The sequence below is a fragment of the Aotus nancymaae genome, unplaced genomic scaffold (genome assembly GCF_030222135.1).
Source record: "Aotus nancymaae isolate 86718 unplaced genomic scaffold, 86718_ANA_hifiasm-v0.15.2.pri h1tg000059l, whole genome shotgun sequence".
Taxonomy (NCBI): domain Eukaryota; kingdom Metazoa; phylum Chordata; class Mammalia; order Primates; family Aotidae; genus Aotus; species Aotus nancymaae.
The window spans coordinates 76,080,249-76,101,102 of NW_026988473.1; the positions used below are offsets into that span (position 1 = coordinate 76,080,249).

Consider the following 20,854-nt stretch of genomic DNA (forward strand, 5'->3'; position numbering starts at 1 on the left):
CAGGGTGGTCTCGAACTCCTGACCTCAAGTGATCCATCCTCTTGGCCTCCCAAAGTCCTGGGATTATAGGCATGAGCCACCATGCCCAGCCATAAGGCTCATTCTTAAGCTTCTTTCCCCTATAACTCTGGGCTACTTAAATCAGGCATTATCATTACACTCATTTTCCAGTGAGAATTTGAGGCACAGACAGCTTAGGTATACACAGCTGAAGAGATATAAACCCGCTCCTTCTCAAAATAATATACGAGTCCAGGAACATTTTCCTACACATTTGTATATATGAAATATACAATTTAACTCATTATTGAAATCATCTGGTATAATGAAAGGAGCACCAACTCAGAATTAGGCAACCCAAGTTCAAGTCGGCACTTAACCAATTGCTGTCTGTGTTACTACAGAAGGCAGCTCAGTCTCTTTGAGACTCAGTTTCTTCAGCATAATGAGGATAAAACCTTACATGCCTCATAAATTATAAGTTGAAATAAGCTATTCAAAAAGATTCTTGGCATCTGTGATGTGCATACAGGCTTTATTATTATTTCTCAATTAGCTTCAAATTAGCTGTACAATATGTGTATGGCTATTATTGTTATTTATGAAAGGCAGCAGAGACAGCCATGTCCAAATTATAATCTTAAAGTTACATTGATTTGATTCGGGGACCCATGTGATTTTGTGGTTTTAATGTTTCTCTTATTCTGGTCATCCTTTGGACTTACAATGATAGGGAGGCTAGGCACGATGTCTCACACATGTAATCCCAACATTTTGGGAGGCTGAGATGGGAGGTTCACTTGAGGCCAGAAATTCAAGACTAGCCCGAGCAACATAGTGAGAACTTATCTCTGCAATAATAATAATAATAATAATAATAATAATAATTTTTTAATTAACCAGGCATAGTGGTCACATGCAGCTATAGTTTCAGTTACTCAAGAGGCTGAGGTAAAAGGATCACTTGAGCCCAAAGGTTCAAGTTATGGTAAGCTATGATCATGCCCTAACTCTAAAAAAATTAAATGGCTGGAGTCATGGATTACAGGAGTCATGCCTATAATCCCAACACTAAGGGAGGCCAAAGCAAGAGGATTGCTTGAGCCCAAGAGTTCAAGACCACTCCAGTATTTACAAAAAAAAAATCAAAAAACTAGAAAGGTGTAGGGGCACGCACCTGTAATCCCAGCTACTTGGAAGGCAGGATGATCCTCTGAGCACAGGAGGTCGAGGCTGCAGTGAGCCATGATCACACCACTGCACTCCAGAGACCCTGTCTCAAAAATTAATTGATTAAAATAAAATTTAATAGATAGGGAAATCAGCTTGTATCCAAATGCTTCATAGCCAAACCTGAGATTTAAAAATCTCTTTCAGATAATCTCCAAAATTCTAAAGCCTCACAAAGACGATTAATGAAATTGGCCAGTCTTTCTGCCAAAGGGCCTGCATGTATCGGGGCTATGAGGGCTGTGACCTGAATTCCTAAGGTTAGTCTTGATCTTCACCACTTTGAGGATTTCATTCCTCCTCTCTCATCTCTAACCTCTGTGTTCGGAGTTTCTAAATGGCCTGCTTCCTTAAAAAGTAGCATTTTATCTCGAAGATTTGGACTTTGTTTAATGGCCTCCCTTCATCCTGAACCTACTTTACAGAGGGGAAGAAACAAATCATTTCTGCTACAGCTACTCTATGATTCCCTAGAAAACAGCCTCCCACAGGACATCTCCCTCATCAGGGTTTTCCCTTCATCTCCTTTTGTGTCATCTGTCTCTCAGCAGGTGAAAAACGGAGGTGGCCTACACTTTCTTTGTGTATTTAGATTAGGAAAATGCTGGAAAATCTTAAAATGAAAGACTTTCTTTATTAATTAAAAAAAAGTGATAGGGCAAGGTATGGTAGCTCATGACTAATCCCAGCACTTCGGGAGGCCAACGGGAGGATTGCTTGAGGCCAGGAGTTTGAGACCAGCATGAGTAACATAGTGAGAACTTGTCTCTGCAAAACAAAAAATTAGCCAGGCCTAGTGGTACACTCCGATTGTCCCAGCTGTTTGGGAGGCTGAGGTGTGAGTCTGAAACTGCAGTGAGCTATGATTGTGCCACTGCACTCCAGCTTAGGAGACAGAGGGAGAGATAGGGTCTATCTCAAAAAATAATAATATCTCAAAAAATAATAATAAAATAATATCTCAAAAATAATGATAAAATATTTATCTCAAAAAATAATAATAATAAAATTTCACTGTATGTAATAGATCTGGGCTTGACACCATATGAGGAAATCAATTTTTGAATATAAATTCTAATTTTAAAGGCACCAGGGATCTTTATATTTAAAATAACCTCATAATGAATGTTCCTGAAATGAGAATGGAATCAGTTATCTATTTTGTAAATTAGGATTTCTCTATAGCAAAGTACATAATATTTGTACACATTGTATGTGATAAATGTTACGTGCATTTATTTTTAATGTGTAACTTAAGTGCACATGGAAATGATAGGATGGGTGAATGCAGAACTGGCTCTGTAATACCTGGGGTTGAGTCTGGCCTTGCCATCGGGACTTTAGGCACATCCTTTAACTTCTCTAATTCTCATTTTTCCCACTGATAAAGTCCAGGAAATGAATGTAATACAGGTTTATAAACTGTAGAACCGGTACAAGCTGATGTGATTCTTCTACTTATCCATTCATAAACAGAACTTGTGAACTTGAGAAGAATACAAGGGGCTTCGCCCTTGAAATCATAACTATAGAATGTTTTAAATATGGTTTTGAAATGCCAGCAGAGGCATAAGAGAATTTCAGTAATTTAGGACTTAATTGGTTCTAATGAAAGACAGCTCTTTCACCCTACAGCTCGCCCCATGGACACTCCATGAGCCTTTGTGAAGCAGAGCTTGGCATCTACCCAAAGTTAGCTTAGAAGAGCCAGCAAAACCCAAAGTGTTTGTGGTGGGCAGCATTGAAACCAGCTCTGAAGAGACTTCCTATATTCAGGTTTCCCCCTGCTTTGATTTCATTATACTTCTTTAGGCATTTCAATTACCATTTTGAACACAACATCTTTGAGAGTTACTTTGCTTTGTTTGTTAGTTCAGGAGCTCACAAATGGCCCCGACTGTGGGAAATAAAAAGCAAATGAGGAGAAGGAAGTCTTTTACAGAGAAACACTTGTTCTGACTGTAGATTAGGCTTAAGACAAAGCAAGCAAAAAGAGGCAAGCTTTTCAAGAGCACATCAATTTTGAAACTTCGTGAAGGTCAGGGCAGTCTTGCTGGCCAGAAAGCCTTTTTCATCCCATTAATAAAACTGAACACAAATATTTTAGCATCTTGACTAAGTTAACTTGAACTTTGTAAATGAAAGAATTGGCATTCAAAGAATCTAGTATGGTTCTGCAAATACAGTGGAGAAAAAAACAGTATCCAAAACTTTATCAGCACACTTTTTAACCCTTTTTCTACCACGAACTACTACAGGACAAAGCTTGTCCCGTGTCAGGCTTACTCTGAATGGCAAGTCATCCTAGCCTACAGGTGGCAGCACCACCCCTTGTCTTTCCCTCAAAAGAGGCATATTTGTACCAAAGGGAGTGAGAGTGCAGCCATTTACGCAGATAGGCTTAATCCGGTCGCATTTATTTTTGAAAGTAAATAATGTTCTACAATACAGCCAAACACTAGCATACTGTCTAATGGAGAATGACTAGAGGATTTTTCTATTAGAAATCAGACAACAGCATCACTGTGTTCACTACTGTTTACTGTCATACTGTAATAGCCAATGCAATTAGACAAGATAAAGCAGTTTGTGCCATAAAGAAAAAGGTAGAAGTATCTCTGTTTGCATGTAGTATAATTATATATATCTGAAAAACTCAAAAGACTGAATGGAAAAACTTCTATAAGTGATAGGAAAATTTAGTAAAATAAGAGGTTAAAAATTTAAGATACAAAAATCATTAGCTTACATATATATAACCAAAAAAAGAAAAAACAGTGAAAACATATATTGGAAAAGAGCATTCCATTTAGGGTAGCATATATATAAACTTTAAAAGGTGTTCAGAACCTATTTAAGGAAAACTAAATGTTCCCAGAAAAATAAAACAGTATATTGAACAAATGAAAAAAGACAAACCATGTTCTTGGATAGGAAGACTACATTAGAAAGCAGTCAGTTTTCCTTCAATTAACCTGTACTTATAGCATAATTGCAATTAACAATTTCTATCATGTGCTATACAGGTTTATTAAGAAGAAGAAGCAAGAATAGCCAGGAAAACCCTGAGAAAGAAGAAAAAGAGGGCCTAGCCTTACCAAACATTAAAATGTATTATAAATCCTCTATAATTAAAACATTTTGGCACTGATACGTGAAAAGACAGATAAACCGATGGAACAGAATAGGAGATCTAGAAATATGGATTTTCTAAAGAGTGGCATTGAGACAAATGGAGAGCCATATGGAAAATAATCACAGTATACCAGGAAAAATTCCAAGTGGATTAGAGATGTAAATGAAAGAAAAGAAAACATACAAATGCATTTTTTAAAATGAATGTGTTCATTTATAACCTGAAAGTTCGCAAAATAGTCTAAACTGTGAATCCAGAAACGATAAGGAAAAAGATTGATGTATTCACTTTTGCATAGAAAGAAAAAAAATCCACCATAAGCAAAATAAAACTACGTGACAAAATTGAAAACATATTTGTGATTTATATCACCAGCTTCCAAAAATAAAGAACAAGAGGCCATCTAACCTATAGAAGAATGAGATGGGATACAAATAATTAAACAGAAAAAAATGCAAATGGCTCCTAAATATGTGAAAAATTGCTCCAGCCTCACTCAAAAATAAGAGAAAGGTAAATTAAAACTATACTGAAATGCCATTTCTCATCTATCAGATTGGCAAAAAATCTAGAAGTCTTACTACATATTCTGTTGGCAAGGTTGTAAGAGACAATCATTCTTACATATTATTTTGGGAATGCAAAATGATAAAACCTTTGAGCAAGGGAAATATGGGAATATATATAAAAACTATATAAGCGCCTATACTTTGATCTAACTATCCCAATTCTAGAACCTAAATATGTGCTAGCAAAAAATATGGAAAAAAAAAAAAAACTCATGGGCACAAGGCTTCTCCTTGCACACTCTAAGAACAAAAATTGGAGACATCGTAATGAACACCAGTAGAAAAATAGTTGAATTAACTGATTCATCTACTCACTGGAAGAGTATCTCTGTACTTCTGTGACATTATCTTCAGAATATAATGTAGGGTTTCTCCACAGCAACACTATTGGCATTTTGGATTAGATAATTCTTTGTTGTGGAGACTGTCCTGTGCCATTGTAGAACGTTTAGCAGCATCCCTGGCCTGTACCCACTAGATGTCAGAAACAGTCCTCCTCCCAGTGTGACAACCAAAAATGCCTTTAGACACTGCTAAATGTCCTATGGAAGACAAAGCCATCCCTTGTTGAGAACCAATGTTAATGTTATATTAATTGTAACTGTAATGTTAATGTGATGTTAAATGAAATGGCATGGCCGGCAACAGTGTATACAGTATGTTTATATTCACAAAATATTTGATGGGTAAACCATACCACTTTTTTTAAAGTTATCTGTAGGAGAAGGGAATAGAGTATGGGGGAAGGTATAGAAGCTGAACTTCTTTGAATATATCCTTTTTGTAAACTTGACTTTGGTACCTTTACATATAATATTAAATATTTAAAAAGCAAGTCTAAAATTCGAACACAAATGGAAACAAATAACGTTAGATGTATATCGAGTTGGTGGCACATCTACACAGAAAAGAACTATTTTAAGTGACTTTAAACACACTGATTTGACTATATATTCCTAGTTGGATAAATCCTAAGAACAAAAAGAACAAGATAATATTAAAATTGTTTTTAATGATCATAATTGTAATGTAATTATAATAAGAATGTTGGAATTATTCTGAGATTTTTGTGCATGTGGTTCAAATAAAGCAATGAATAATTTTGATGATGTCTTAAGCATGAGAAATTTCAGCATGAGAGAAAGGAGATACAAATGTAACATCCATGAGATGAAGTAAAAACTTTGATGCTATAATTTGGAATAGGAAGCAGCAATATGAACTCATGAAATATTTAACAAAACCCACCACCTTTCCTGACTCTGTCCAGTGAATAAAACTGAAACATAATAACAAACCCAATAAGCAATAAGCATTCCTAGCAGTGGATCATGGTCTCTAAATATCATTTCCAACTGAAAAGGAAACAAGCCATTTTGGAGACATGGGTAATTTGGAGAAATGGGCAGAAAATATACAAGATAACACTGGAAAATTACTGGTAGCAATTTTCAGAAAGCCAGGAAGCTATCAAAGAGTACTAGGGCTGTGTCAAAAGATGTCAGGAACTAACTGGAAGAGGCTCCTACAGGCCAAGGTAGGGCTATTTGTGCATCATCAGCATAATAACTACGATGGAAAGAAACAAATCAGATGTGATCAAATTCATGAGTTCAAAATAATGGTTGAAAAAGAGTACCTCATGATTCACTTTGGGAGGAGCCAAAGAACCAACTCATTATTTCAAATTAATAAAGGGAAAAATTATTTATCCTACTTTTCCTATATGAAATATACTTCACAGTAACCAAATAGTTGAGAAATTTCTTTTCAGAGAACTGTTCCAACTAATAAGGAAGAAAATCATAGAATTTTAGAACATTATCATTCTGAACTTTTTAAAGAATTCTCTGTGTAATGATTGCCAGTGTCTGCTAATATCACAGAACAAGAGAGAGAACCAAATGGTATGTATCTCCAGATAGAAGTACACCAAATCACTCATGAAGGAGTTTTGTCCAAAAAAAAAAAAACAAGAAAAAAGAAAATTGAATCTTAGCAAGCCTTTTAGATCAAACTATTAATTTTTAAGAAATACAGGGGACAGAGGAACATGTAGAGCAAAACCACAGGGATGCTATGACCAAATTTCAGACTGTGGGAACTAAAGAAAATGGCTTGGTCCAACCATAACACCATAAAAATTGCAAGGAGATAGAGAGGAGTTTGAGGGAGAACCTATAAATTCAAATATAATTAACCCATTTATGGATGTATCAACCAGATGCAATGTTTGGAACTTATTTGCATATCTTGATTGAAAGATATGCAAATATGTATTATTTGAATATATGTATACATATTTGTGTATAAACAAACACAAAATACATGGAAATTGTGAATATATGTTCACATATATGTATATAAACAAACACAAAACACATGGGAAAACAATTCGAGAAGTATGAACACCAATGGGCTGTTTGATGACATTAAGAAACTATTCTCTGTTTAGGTGCAGCAATGGTATTATATGTGTTTGTGTTTATTCTAACAGTCCTGTCTATTAAAGATTGATACTGAAATTACACGATGGCTGGGATTTGCTTTAAAATGACTTAGGGGAACAGGCGGGGATGAGTGGAAGTATGATGAAACCAGAATAGCAATTGATATTCATCAAAGCTGAGTGATAAATATTTGAGTGTTCACTACACTATTTCATATTTGTCTGAAAATTTACATAACAAAATGCTTTATGAAAGAAAACCATTTGAAAATTTTGTAGTTGGGACATTTCATTGCTCAGCTATCATTAGTGCCACGTTCTTTGCTAGACCCTCCAATCAGGACAACCGCAGTGTGTGGACACCAGGACACCACCATTGAGAAGCTGTGACTGCTCTGAGTCTACCTCATTCATTCCTTTGCCTTTTCTGTGCTCCTTTTCTCATTCCGTCACTGCCTCCACAGAAGTCCACCAAGAGAAAAACATGTAACAAGAATTTAAGATAATGGCAACTTAACAAACTAGGGTCACCTTGTGGTCATTTACATTGTGTCTCAACGAATTCTACAGAATGATCACCTTCAAGTGGCAGTCTCAGCTGTTCAATTAATAGTGAGAATATTGATCAGCTCATAGTTTATGTTCCTGCTAACGTAAACTACTGGTTTATTGTCAACCTCTGATTACAGAGTGTTTTTATAAGAGAGCTTCCTCTATGTTGAGAGAGCTAACAGAAGCTAGGATCCAAGGACGTGGAAGGGGGAGAAGAAGGAGGGAGGAGGGCATACTTTATTAGCAATGAGCAAATTGGCATTAGTCATCCTTCTTGTCTCCTTTTAACTATAGGTATTTATCAAAGTGCTGGATAATAATGATAATGGCCCAGAATTCTCTCAGCCGAATTACGACGTGACAGTTTCCGAGGACGTGCTTCCAGACACAGAGATCCTGCAGGTTGAAGCCACAGATAGAGACGAGAAACACAAGCTGAGCTACACTATTCATAGCAGCATCGACTCCATCAGCATGAGAAAATTCCGGATCGACCCTAGCACCGGCGTGCTCTATACTGCCGAGAGGCTGGACCATGAGGCCCAGGACAAGCACATTCTCAACATAATGGTAGGACCTAAATCCTGATTTGCTCTTCTGCAGAACCACTGACTGTTCAGGCCACACATGTTAGCCTTCAGAAGTATAGGGCTAAATTTTATAAGTAGTTGTAAATTTGGTCTTTTCACAGACAGATTTCATTCATTTTTGCCTTTTTGCCTTTTTATTTCAATGAGGAATTACTTTTGTTAGATAGCAACTCTATATTTTTGCCAAACTAAAATATGAGATAACCTCTGCAGCAGTGACTGCTCAATAAATGCTCCAAACAGACTGACTCGACAGGGAAGGAACAGGTCATGTTCCCAGGTTCTGGGGTTGGTTTGCACCCAGAAAATTTCATAGAAAAATTGAGAAGGCGTTCCTTGAGAAGTTAATCACAAGGGTATCATTTTCTCAAGCTATGCAATGCTCAGTCCTTGGAAGGATTTAGAAAAACAATTTATTACTTGCTGGACTGGCATTGGACCTACTAGTAAATACTGGCACACAAAAGAGATCTCAATACATGCTAAAGCCTGCAGAGTGTAAATCTGAGTTTGTGTTCATGGGGCCTCCAAATTATATAGGGGAAATTGCTTTACTTGTAAAGTGGTATTTGCCTGGTCCACATAATTGGGAAGTAGAGATTAATAAGAAACATCGTTGATTAATTTATGGCCTGAAGTCTGTCCCTTCACCCAAGAATCCCCAGGGCATTGCACAGTCACTTCCTGTCAGAGCCCCTATGTGTTCCTTTAAGACCAAGTAGAAGGACAGACTTAATCTTCTGCACTGATTGGCTTTAACATACTACACTAAGACACTACAAATTCCTAAGCAGCTGAAAATGTTCCACTAAGTGCTACTTTTCTTTCATGAGACTAGAAACATTCCTGGACAAGAAGAAACTTGAGTGTCATGCACTTAGCTATGGTTTCCTGCTAAGTCTCCAGGAAACAGAAGGGGTCACTTATAGAAATCTTCCAGTCATCTCTCTGGCCCTTCATTCATTCATTTAACATATATTTCTCAAGCACTTACTGTGCACCAAGCACTCTTCTAAGCACTGAGGATACAAAAAAGACAAAGTTCCTGTTCCCTAGGAGCTTACATTTAGTTGGAACTAACCTACATTTCAACAATCCCCAAATAAGGAGTTTAGGTTGGTCCTTGGATATGGCAGACCAGTCTGCAGACAGGGAAATTGAGGATATTCACTGAGTTAATTCTGCACGTGTTTTCTCCAAGGGCAGAAACCGTGTGCAAGTGACTAACTCCATTCTCATGATTCTTTAAGTTATTTCTGTTCATTCTTTCTTTAACAAACTCAGAATTCAGTTTGGTCACCCTCTGCCACTTATCACTTATATAATTGAACATTTAGAGCAAACAACTGCTTTATACTGCCTTTCTCCTGTCTAAGCCATTTTAGTCACGTTGCTCCTTCCTCCTAAGTACTGTTTCTGAAAACCTCTTTCTCTTTGTTGGCTCTTCTCGGTATATTTTCTAATTTCTTCACATCTCTCTGCAGGTATGGAGTTTAAAATTTAAAAAGCCAAGAACACATATTTGATTAGTGCTACATCAAATCATAGGAAAACTTTGTGGTTAAAGAAATGATTATTTGCAAGCTTCTGCCATATGCAAACTAGGAGAAACTTTAAAACTGCCAAGCATGGTTTTTTGGTGAAATCAGAAAGGGGATGCTTCAGCACTTTGAAGCAAATGACAAATGGTTGTGTAAAGTGCGACATTTTATTTAATGTTTCTCCAAGTAAGAAATTAAGATTTGATTCATCTTCCCGGTGGTCAGGGTTCTCTTCGCTCTAGGCCTTTTTACATATTGGCTTTTTTTGCCTGAAAGTGCCACACACTACTACCACCACCATTTTACCATTCCTACTTGTTCTTGTTACCTTTTCCAGGAAGCGAAAAGCTAGGTTAGTTTCTACTTTCTATTCTGCAAGCACCTCTAGTGCATCCCATGAGAATACTTAGCCCTGAGCATTATACCCATCCATTTACTTGTTTCTATTCCCACTTGACTCTAAGCTTCTTGAGGGCAGGAACTGTATCAAATTCGCTGCTGAACCACCAGAGCAAAGCCAGGGACTTTAACAGATAGGTGACAATAAATGTTTGTTGAATGGATGAAAGGAGATGCCTACATTGTGTTCATTAATTCCACTCTGTAATTGCCCCTGCGGAAGAGCCTCTGTCCACTATTCCATTACCGTCTGTGTATGCAAATAACAAGGGGAGGTCACTATAGGGGGAGAGCCCAAGCATAGCACTGTGTTTGTGATATCAAGGCATCAGTTTCACACACACAGACAGCACAGACCACAGGCCAGACATTAGGCTGAGCAGTAAAGACGCTGTAACCCCTGCTCTCAAATTGCTCACAGTGTTTCCTCACTTGATGATGCCACCATTTATTGAGCACCTGCTAGATGCCTGAAACTGGGTCAAGCACTTTGAGTGCTTTATTTCATTTTGTTTTCACCCCAGACAAAGCCATGTGAGTTACTTGAAATTTAAGATTTGAGTCCCACCACTTCTTGTATTTTGCCTAAAGGTCAGAGATCAGGAGTTTCCTTATCGAAGAAACTTGGCCCGAGTCATTGTGAATGTGGAGGATGCTAATGATCACAGTCCTTATTTTACCAACCCACTGTATGAAGCATCTGTGTTTGAATCTGCTGCTCTGGGATCAGCTGTTCTACAAGTGACGGCTCTGGACAAAGACAAAGGGGAAAATGCAGAACTCATATATACCATAGAAGCAGGTGAGAGCTGCTGCACTGCACAGATTTCAGCATAATGCATGGCATTCGACCCTCGGTAGTGTTCATCACTGTGTAAAATTCAGATCATTAACAATGGAACATCTCTAAATGAATTTTTTTGGCCAAGCCGCGGCCCTATTTGGGTGATGATGGTGGATTAAGTTCTTTACATTTCAGTAATAGGTTTTCCATCATTAACAGCAAGGGAAGTTTCCTTTGTTGTGTTCAATCTTGAATTTTTCTGGGCTAGAAATATGTAATACATTTAGTGGCTTTTACCCATGGGCCAACAAGCCAGGGCCTCAGACTAAAATCACCAAAGTCTCCCATCATTTGAGGGCTGCCAGGGTGTCCTGTGAATTGAATCTTAACGAGTCTTTGTTTGCTTATCAATAGGTGGTCTGTGGGCTTCAGAAATTCCTTCACCCTCACAGTTAGCACAGATTCACATCATTGGAGGCACCCTGAGTAGCAGAGTGGCTGGTAGATATGGAGTCTGAACTGCTTGCTGAACCTGAGACATAAATAGATACAGGCTCTTGTTTTGTTCAATTTGAGATGTTTTAAAATTCATTTTAACATCTATAAGGTAAGACCATAGTTTACTGACGGTTGAAGACTGATAGCTGGAAAGCTTTTATGACGGAGAGATGAATGGCTAAGCAAGAGATAACCTGAGAAATGACAAATATCCTTAATCTGCTCCATTCTTTCTTTCCCATTCCATCTTTTTTGAATATTCAAGCCACTTATTTCCAAAACGTTCTGCAACATTATGTCTGTCGTGAATAATGCCAAATCCAATCTCCTTTCATGCCAGAGATGGAAAGGCTTCTCTCCCTTCATTTAAATGTAGAGCATTTTTGAGAGGGGGTGAATTAAAATATGAATGCTAGAATGACAGTTTTGGACTAGAAATTTTAGGAAAAGGAAAGCCAACAACCTTCTTAAAAAAAAACATTCTTGCATTGAATGATAACCTAAAACCATTTCTTGTATTAGGGACCCACATTTTACATGGTTCTGTGCTAAGCTCAATTTAAAAAAAGAAAAAGAAGAAGAAGAAGAGATGTGAGTTCATAATAGCTAAGTTCCCAGAATTTACCTATTTTTTGTTTCTAGGTTTCCATGGAATTTCCTTTCAATCTAAAGCCTGACCAGTATTTTCTTAGAAATGCTATTTTACATGTTTTATTTATCACAGGACTTTTTATTACTTAATTATATAATCTTTGTTCTTTGGGTTCCACAAATAATATAAGGAAACTTTTCTAGAAAATGAATATTTAAATCACATCTCAGAAAATGTCACCTAACCCAACAACTCTTTTTATTCTTCTATTCTTTTTTCCAATGTTGTGTTTTTTTCTTTTCCCCATATTCATTCATGCATATACATTGTTTCAGGTCACTGCAATCATTTAGATACAAGGTTTTATTTCTACTTTTCTTACCATGTTCTAAACATTTGCCGTGTATCTCTACCTGCTTTTTACATTTGCCATTAAGTCTACTACTTATACTCCTTTTAGATAGTCAGATAATGTTTCAACCAGTTTGGAGTTTTTTAAGAAGTAGTTTAATCTGCCATCCAACCAAAAAGACTGCTCTGCTTGTCTTTTGACCTCTACAGACTACACCATGGTGCCCAGTCATTTCTTTAATGGACTAAAACAAAACAGAACAATTACTTCCTTAAAACATCTTTTATACAGAAAACCTGAACTTCCAGAAAACCATGGGAATAACTGATATCTCAAAACAAAAATGACCTTTGATTGTACATAAGGAGCTAGTAAGGATTGCAGTCTGGTTCACAATAAATCTCAAAGGGCCAGTGGGTCTCTTCACAGACAGACAGACAAACCCACACTGGACTGCACTGGTCCTAGTGGAGCAGGTTTCTTCCCAGTCGAGGGTAGAAGAGAGGCAGATTCCAGATGCTTCAACACTTGGAAGCAAATGACAAATGGCTGTGTAAAGTATTACGTTTTATTTAACTTTTCTCACACACATCAGATAAGCAAGATTTCACTCTGTTTATTAGTGGGCTATAAATTTCCCGTCTCCTGCCTGTACTCTCAAGTAACTATGGAAGCTTCTTATTTTGGCCTGAAGGACTGAGGCAGAATTTAAGTGCAGAGCTTCAGGTTTTATATCTACTTTGAGTTTTGTGTTTGGTGTCAATGGTGGGTTTGAGGCAGGATTGTACAAGAGAGATGGAGACTGAGTTGAGTTCAGGTGGGGCCATATGGATCCCAAGGTGCATACAAATAGAGAGTTTAAGATACGTGTGTGTGTGTGTGTGTGTTTGAAACAGTCTTGCACGGTCACCCAGGCTGTAGTGCAGTCGTGTGATCTTGGCTCACTGCAATCTCCACCTCCTGGGTTCAAGCAATTCTCCTGCCTCAGCCTCCCGAGTAGCTGGGACTACAGGCATGCATCACCACACCCAGCTAATTTTTTAATATTTTTAGTAGAGATGGGGTTTCACCTTGTTGGCCAGGATGACCTCGATCTCCTGACCTCGTGATCCACCCATCTCAGCCTCCCAAAGTGCTGGGATTACAAGCGTGAGCCACCACATTCAGCCTAAGATATTTTTTTAGGTTTACCTCTCCTCTCAATCATTCAACACTTAATTATTGAGCAACTTCTTGTAGCAGACGCTGTGTTGTGTACTAGATAAGAAATGATAGGAAAAGCACAGTTTTTATTCAATTACCAAATATCTACAAGAGGCCATAGATTCTAAAAAACAAGCGGAGGTCAATGTTTTCGGATTCAAATGTAGCAGGAAAGAATAAGAAGGAAGTGGATTCCAAGAGAATGGGTCAGTGTGTCAAAGAGGGAAAGAAGAAGAAAGCCAACTTTGGACCTGACATGTCAGCACACCATTCCGGAAGGGTGTCACAAGCAGATCAGCCAGCCATGGGACAGCAGGGTTATGAATTTCTACTTGAGACCAGGCACGGTGGCTCACACTTGTAATCCCAGCACCTTGGGAGGCCAAGGCGAGTGGATCACTTGAGGTCAGGAGTTTTAGACCAGCCTGGTCAACATGGCAAAACCCCGTCTCTACAAACACAAAACTTAGCTGGACATAGTGGTGCATGCCTGTAGTCCTAGGTACTCTGGAGGCTGAGGCAAGACAGAGGTTGCAGTAAGCCCATAGCCCATATCAACCACTGCACTCCAGCCTGGATGACAGAGCAAGACTCTATCTCAAAGAAAAAAACAAAATTATATTTGAGGTCAAAAGCTGGCTCCCCGTCATCCCCACCATAATATATCTTGCTGGGTGTGAAGAAATGTGCTGGATCTGGAGTGAGGGAGGACTTACCTAGGAACTCTGCAGTGGGGTGCCATCATCAATGAACACCAAGAGCCCTGGCTCCAGTAGCATTCATCAGTCAGGGTTGCATGTTGGTGCCATCACTGGAAGGTGACCATTGCTTAGGTGAAGTGATTCACCCTTCCAAAGGTCTGTGAATCACCTCTTGCACTCACACTCAATTCTGTGACACTATTCATTGCAGGTTTGAAAGTTTACTCATAAGATCGTCGAACTTTGTATGTTGTCATCACAAAGTGGCCGTGTTTAGGTGGCAAATTAAGAAATAATGCTGACATCAAAGACAACATTGTTTAATATTCACACATGGGGGCTGGAATCAAAATGACCTCTTTATTAGATATTCTTTGTCTTCTAGAATAAGCAAGTATCTTCTTGAAATAGCTGTTACACGAACATGACCTTTTTGTGTTCAGACATGGAAAACTTTATATAATTAGCATATAGGAAGAAGTACGTAGACACATCTTGTAGCTACCATGAAAATCCTGGTCCCTATTTTAATGATTTTGACATTTAAATTATATGTTTATCATACTACAATACTCAAAAAGAAAGAAAAGTCCAGATAGAGTTGAATAACCAAGATCTTTAACTTTTGATTAAAAAGAATCTCAACACAGAAGCGTGTATGTTCTTTGAGAAGCATGAGAAAGCCTGATAAGAGAAGCAAAAAGCCAACTTGGTGAAGGATGTAGCTTCACACTCCCCACTGCCTTTCAGCTCTGTCACCACCTACCTTCCCTACATACTCCACATTTTGTCTTTCCCATTCGTTATTCCTCTGTTATTTCTCTCATTCTCAATGATCCCAGATTTCAAACCACCATGTTTCTGAAGCAGAGCTCTAAACTGCTGCAGTGTCATGGCCACAGCCCTTCCCCTGCCGACTATGTCAAAGTGGGGTGCCCCAGTTTCAGTTTCACAAGGATTATGTCTCAGGTTCTTGGTTGCAGTGCTGGTTCAGATTCCCAACAGTTTCTTAACTAGAAACATTCTCAAATGTTTAGTGAACAGAATGGTTACAGATTGAGCAACTGCCCTATAACTTTTCATGTTGACGTTTATGTCTAAGTGTGTGCATGTGTGTGTTCAGAGGCACAGGAGGGGGTAGAGCATGAGTGGAGAATAGAAGAGGAGTCAGGAAAATTCCTCACACTTACAAGGCAAATAATGACTTGACAAGAATTCTCCCTGTCTGACTGAACAAACCCCTTCACCAAAGTAGTGTTTTGGATAACGTCATTTTTGATAGGGTGAAAATAATACCAATTCCATGTAGCTAAGTTTGCTTTTGGGATAATCTGAATCCAACTGACTACTTTATAATGCTCTGAAACTATTCCCACAACCCTCTTTCTTTAAACCTAGAACAAAAAAATAGGACACTGTGGCATTCGTATGTGAGCTTCTCAATTATTTGTCTTCTCACAAAGCTGGAAATAAGGAAGGCCTACACATTCTTGGCAGAAAATTCTCTTCCTCAGGCTCTCTTATTTCCCAGCTTGAATGCACACAATACTGTGTTATTGTCATTGCTGTTTTTAACCTGGATCTAGAAGCTACTGATCTGAAATTTACCATATTACTGGAAATCTCATTTCGGTTGCTTTGCAGTACCCCTGAAAGAGGGGCCTCTCATTTCATTTCAGAATGACACAGATGAGCACTATAATAGCTTTCCACTTGTGACATTGCAGTAAGGGACCTGTTGATAAAGAGTTAATCAAAAAGATTTTAGTGACCCACTTGTAACTCATTTCACTATTGATTTCTATATTTTAGGAAACACTGGGAACACGTTTAAGATTGAACCAGTCCTAGGCATCATCACCATTTGCAAAGAACCAGACATGACGACGATGGGTCAGTTTGTTCTATCCATCAAAGTCACAGATCAGGGATCCCCGCCAATGTCTGCCACTGCAATTGTGCGCATTTCTGTTACCATGTCTGATAATTCTCACCCCAAGTTCACTCACAAAGACTACCAAGCGGAAGTAAATGAAAATGTTGACATTGGAACATCAGTCATTCTAATCTCTGCCATCAGTCAGTCTACTCTCATTTATGAAGTCAAAGATGGAGACATTAATGGGATCTTTACCATAAATCCATATTCTGGAGTCATCACCACTAGGAAGGCCCTGGATTATGAGCGCACGTCCTCTTATCAGCTCATCATTCAGGCCACCAATATGGCAGGAATGGCTTCCAATGCAACAATCAATATTCAGATCGTTGATGAAAATGATAATGCCCCAGTTTTTCTCTTTTCTCAATACTCAGGCAGCCTAAGTGAGGCTGCCCCAATTAACAGCATTGTCAGGAGCTTGGATAACAGCCCACTGGTGATTCGAGCCACAGATGCTGACAGCAACCGGAATGCTCTCCTTGTGTATCAGATTGTGGAGTCGACAGCCAAAAAGTTTTTCACAGTGGACTCTAGTACAGGTGCAATCAGAACAATTGCCAACCTAGACCATGAAACCATTGCCCATTTCCATTTTCATGTGCATGTGAGAGACAGTGGTAGCCCCCAACTGACTGCAGAGAGTCCTGTTGAAGTCAACATTGAGGTGACAGATGTGAACGATAACCCACCTGTTTTTACTCAGGCTGTGTTTGAGACTATCTTACTTCTACCTACCTATGTTGGAGTGGAGGTTCTGAAAGTTAGTGCCACAGATCCTGACTCTGAGGTACCCCCTGAACTGACATACAGCCTAATGGAAGGCAGCTTGGATCACTTTTTAATTGACTCAAATAGTGGAGTGCTCACCATAAAAAACAACAACCTCTCCAAGGATCACTACATGCTGATAGTTAAAGTGTCTGATGGAAAGTTCTACAGTACATCCATGGTCAACATCGTGGTTAAAGAAGCCATGGACAGTGGCCTCCACTTTACACAAAGCTTCTATTCCACCTCAATCTCAGAGAACAACACTAACATAACCAAAGTCGCTATCGTCAATGCTGTTGGAAACCGCCTTAATGAGCCCTTAAAATACAGCATCTTAAACCCAGGAAATAAGTTCAAGATAAAATCTACCTCAGGGGTCATTCAGACGACTGGAGTCCCCTTTGACCGTGAAGAACAAGAGTTATACGAGCTGGTGGTGGAAGCCAGCCGTGAGCTGGACCATCTCCGTGTGGCCAGAGTGGTGGTCAGGGTTAACATTGAAGACATAAATGACAATTCTCCGGTCTTTCTGGGCCTCCCTTACTATGCTGCTGTTCAAGTGGATGCCGAACCAGGGACTCTGATTTACCAGGTGACAGCGGTTGACAAAGATAAAGGTGCAAATGGAGAAGTGATCTATGTCCTCCAGGATGACTACGGCCACTTTGAAATTAATCCTAATTCAGGAAATGTTATTTTAAAGGAAGCATTCAACTCTGACTTGTCCAACATTGAGTATGGAGTCACCATCGTAGCCAAGGATGGTGGAAAACCTTCTTTGTCTACATCTGTGGAGCTTCCCATCACTATTGTCAACAAAGCAATGCCTGTGTTTGATAAGCCCTTTTATACAGCATCTGTCAATGAAGACATTAGAATGAACACACCCATTCTGAGCATCAATGCCACCAGTCCAGAGGGCCAAGGCATCATATATATCATTATCGATGGGGACCCTTTTAAACAGTTTAACATTGACTTTGACACTGGGGTCCTGAAAGTCATTAGCCCTTTGGATTATGAAGTTACATCTGTTTACAAGCTGACAGTAAGAGCCAGCGATGCCCTTACTGGTGCTAGGGCTGAAGTCACTGTTGACTTGCTAGTTAATGATGTAAATGACAACCCCCCTATTTTCGATCAGCCGACATACAATACAACACTGTCAGAAGCATCTCTCATTGGGACCCCTGTTTTACAAGTTGTCTCTACTGATGCAGACTCAGAAAACAATAAAATTGTACATTATCAGATTGTCCAGGATACCTACAACAGCACAGATTATTTTCACATAGATAGCTCAAGTGGCTTAATCCTGACAGCACGGATGCTGGACCACGAATTAGTACAACACTGCACTTTGAAAGTCAGATCAACAGATAGTGGCTTCCCATCACTGAGCAGTGAGATTCTGGTTCATATCTACATCTCTGATGTAAATGACAACCCTCCAGTTTTTAATCAGCTCATTTATGAGTCATATGTGAGTGAATTAGCCCCCCGGGGCCATTTTGTAACCTGTGTACAAGCCTCTGATGCAGACAGTTCTGACTTTGACCGGTTGGAATATAGCATTTTATCTGGGAATGACCGGACGAGCTTTCGGATGGACAGCAAGAGTGGAGTTATCACATTGTCCAACCACCGGAAGCAGCGGATGGAGCCTCTGTACAGTCTCAATGTGTCTGTCTCTGATGGGTTGTTCACCAGCACTGCACAGGTGCATATTAGGATACTTGGGGCTAACTTGTACAGCCCTGCCTTCTCACAAAGCACATACGTAGCTGAGGTGAGAGAGAACGCGGCTGCTGGAACAAAGGTAATTCATGTTCGAGCCACAGATGGTGATCCAGGGACTTATGGGCAGATCAGCTATGCCATCATCAATGACTTTGCCAAAGATAGATTCCTCATAGACAGCAATGGGCAGGTCATCACCACGGAAAGGCTAGACCGGGAAAACCCTCTAGAGGGGGATGTTAGTGTATTTGTGAGGGCCCTTGATGGTGGAGGGAGAACAACTTTCTGCACTGTGAGAGTGATTGTTGTGGATGAAAATGACAATGCTCCCCAGTTCATGACAGTGGAATATAGAGCCAGTGTCAGGGCAGATGTGGGAAGGGGCCACTTGGTCACTCAAGTTCAAGCCATAGATCCTGATGATGGAGCAAATTCAAGGATTACTTATTCCCTCTATAGCGAGGCCTCGGTTTCAGTGGCCGACCTCCTGGAAATCGATCCTGACAATGGCTGGATGGTCACAAAGGGTAATTTTAACCAGCTGAAAAATACAGTGCTTTCATTCTTTGTCAAAGCAGTAGACGGGGGCATCCCAGTGAAGCACTCCCTCATTCCTGTCTATATCCACGTCTTGCCCTCTGAAACATTCTTGCCATCATTCACCCAGTCTCAGTATTCCTTTACCATTGCAGAAGATACAGCCATTGGGAGCACAGTGGACATCCTGAGGATTTTGCCCAGTCAGAATGTCCGGTTCAGCACAGTTAATGGGGAACGGCCAGAAAATAACAAAGGGGGTGTATTCATCATAGAGCAGGAAACAGGTACTATTAAGCTTGACAAGCGCCTTGACCATGAAACCGGCCCAGCTTTCCACTTTAAAGTAGCAGCCACGATACCCCTGGACAAAGTAGACATTGTGTTTACTGTGGATGTAGATATCAAGGTATTGGATTTGAATGACAACAAGCCAGTCTTTGAAACTTCAAGCTACGACACCATTATAATGGAAGGGATGCCTGTTGGCACCAAACTCACACAGGTGAGAGCTATTGATATGGATTGGGGAGCCAATGGGCAGGTCACTTACTCCCTCCACTCAGATTCCCAGCCTGAAAAGGTAATGGAAGCATTCAATATTGACAGCAACACAGGCTGGATCAGTACCTTGAAGGACCTAGATCATGAGACAGACCCCACATTCACCTTCTCGGTGGTGGCCTCTGACCTTGGAGAGGCATTCTCTCTTTCCTCCACGGCCTTGGTCTCTGTCAGGGTGACAGATATAAATGACAATGCACCAGTCTTTGCACAGGAAGTGTACCGAGGGAATGTGAAGGAGAGCGACCCACCGGGTGAGGTGGTAGCTGTCCTCAGCACCTGGGACAGAGACACGTCCGACGTTAATCGCCAAGTGAGCTACCATATTACAGGTGAGTAAACACCCCCAGTTTTCATTATATGCTCTGCATTATAAAGAAAGATGGAAGATGGCGGCAGAAGAGTAAGAGAGAAGGAAGCTGGGATGAGGAGTTGAGTGTAATGAAGCCTCTCTGGAGCTGGGTAAAAGATCTCTGAGTAGACTGGGTTTTTTTGCTTGTTGACTGTTGCTAACTCAGCCATAGTTTGGAGTTCACAGATTTGCCGTAAATGTGTTGCCCATACTGGTGACTAGTCTTTGTGTCACCTCTTCCTATTTAGAAAGGAGTCCTGCCAAATATCTCAGTTGAAGGAATGAAAATAACAACTTTATGGCGGGGAGGTATGTTTTTAAGCATATTCTTTTTTTCCTACCTTTTGCAATA

General features: G+C 39.6%; 1 protein-coding gene across 2 annotated transcripts in view; it reads left to right on the forward strand.

Moving 5' to 3' along the window:
- The window catches only part of FAT3 (FAT atypical cadherin 3), a 532,147-nt gene that overhangs the window by 413,026 nt on the left and 98,267 nt on the right, over positions 1 to 20,854 (forward strand). For both annotated transcript variants that reach the window (XM_064365390.1, XM_064365391.1), the window contains exons 7-9: positions 8,231 to 8,506; positions 11,058 to 11,268; positions 16,409 to 20,482. In XM_064365390.1, the coding sequence (XP_064221460.1) occupies positions 8,231 to 8,506; positions 11,058 to 11,268; positions 16,409 to 20,482 (4,561 nt within the window). The remainder of the gene's footprint in view (positions 1 to 8,230; positions 8,507 to 11,057; positions 11,269 to 16,408; positions 20,483 to 20,854) is intronic.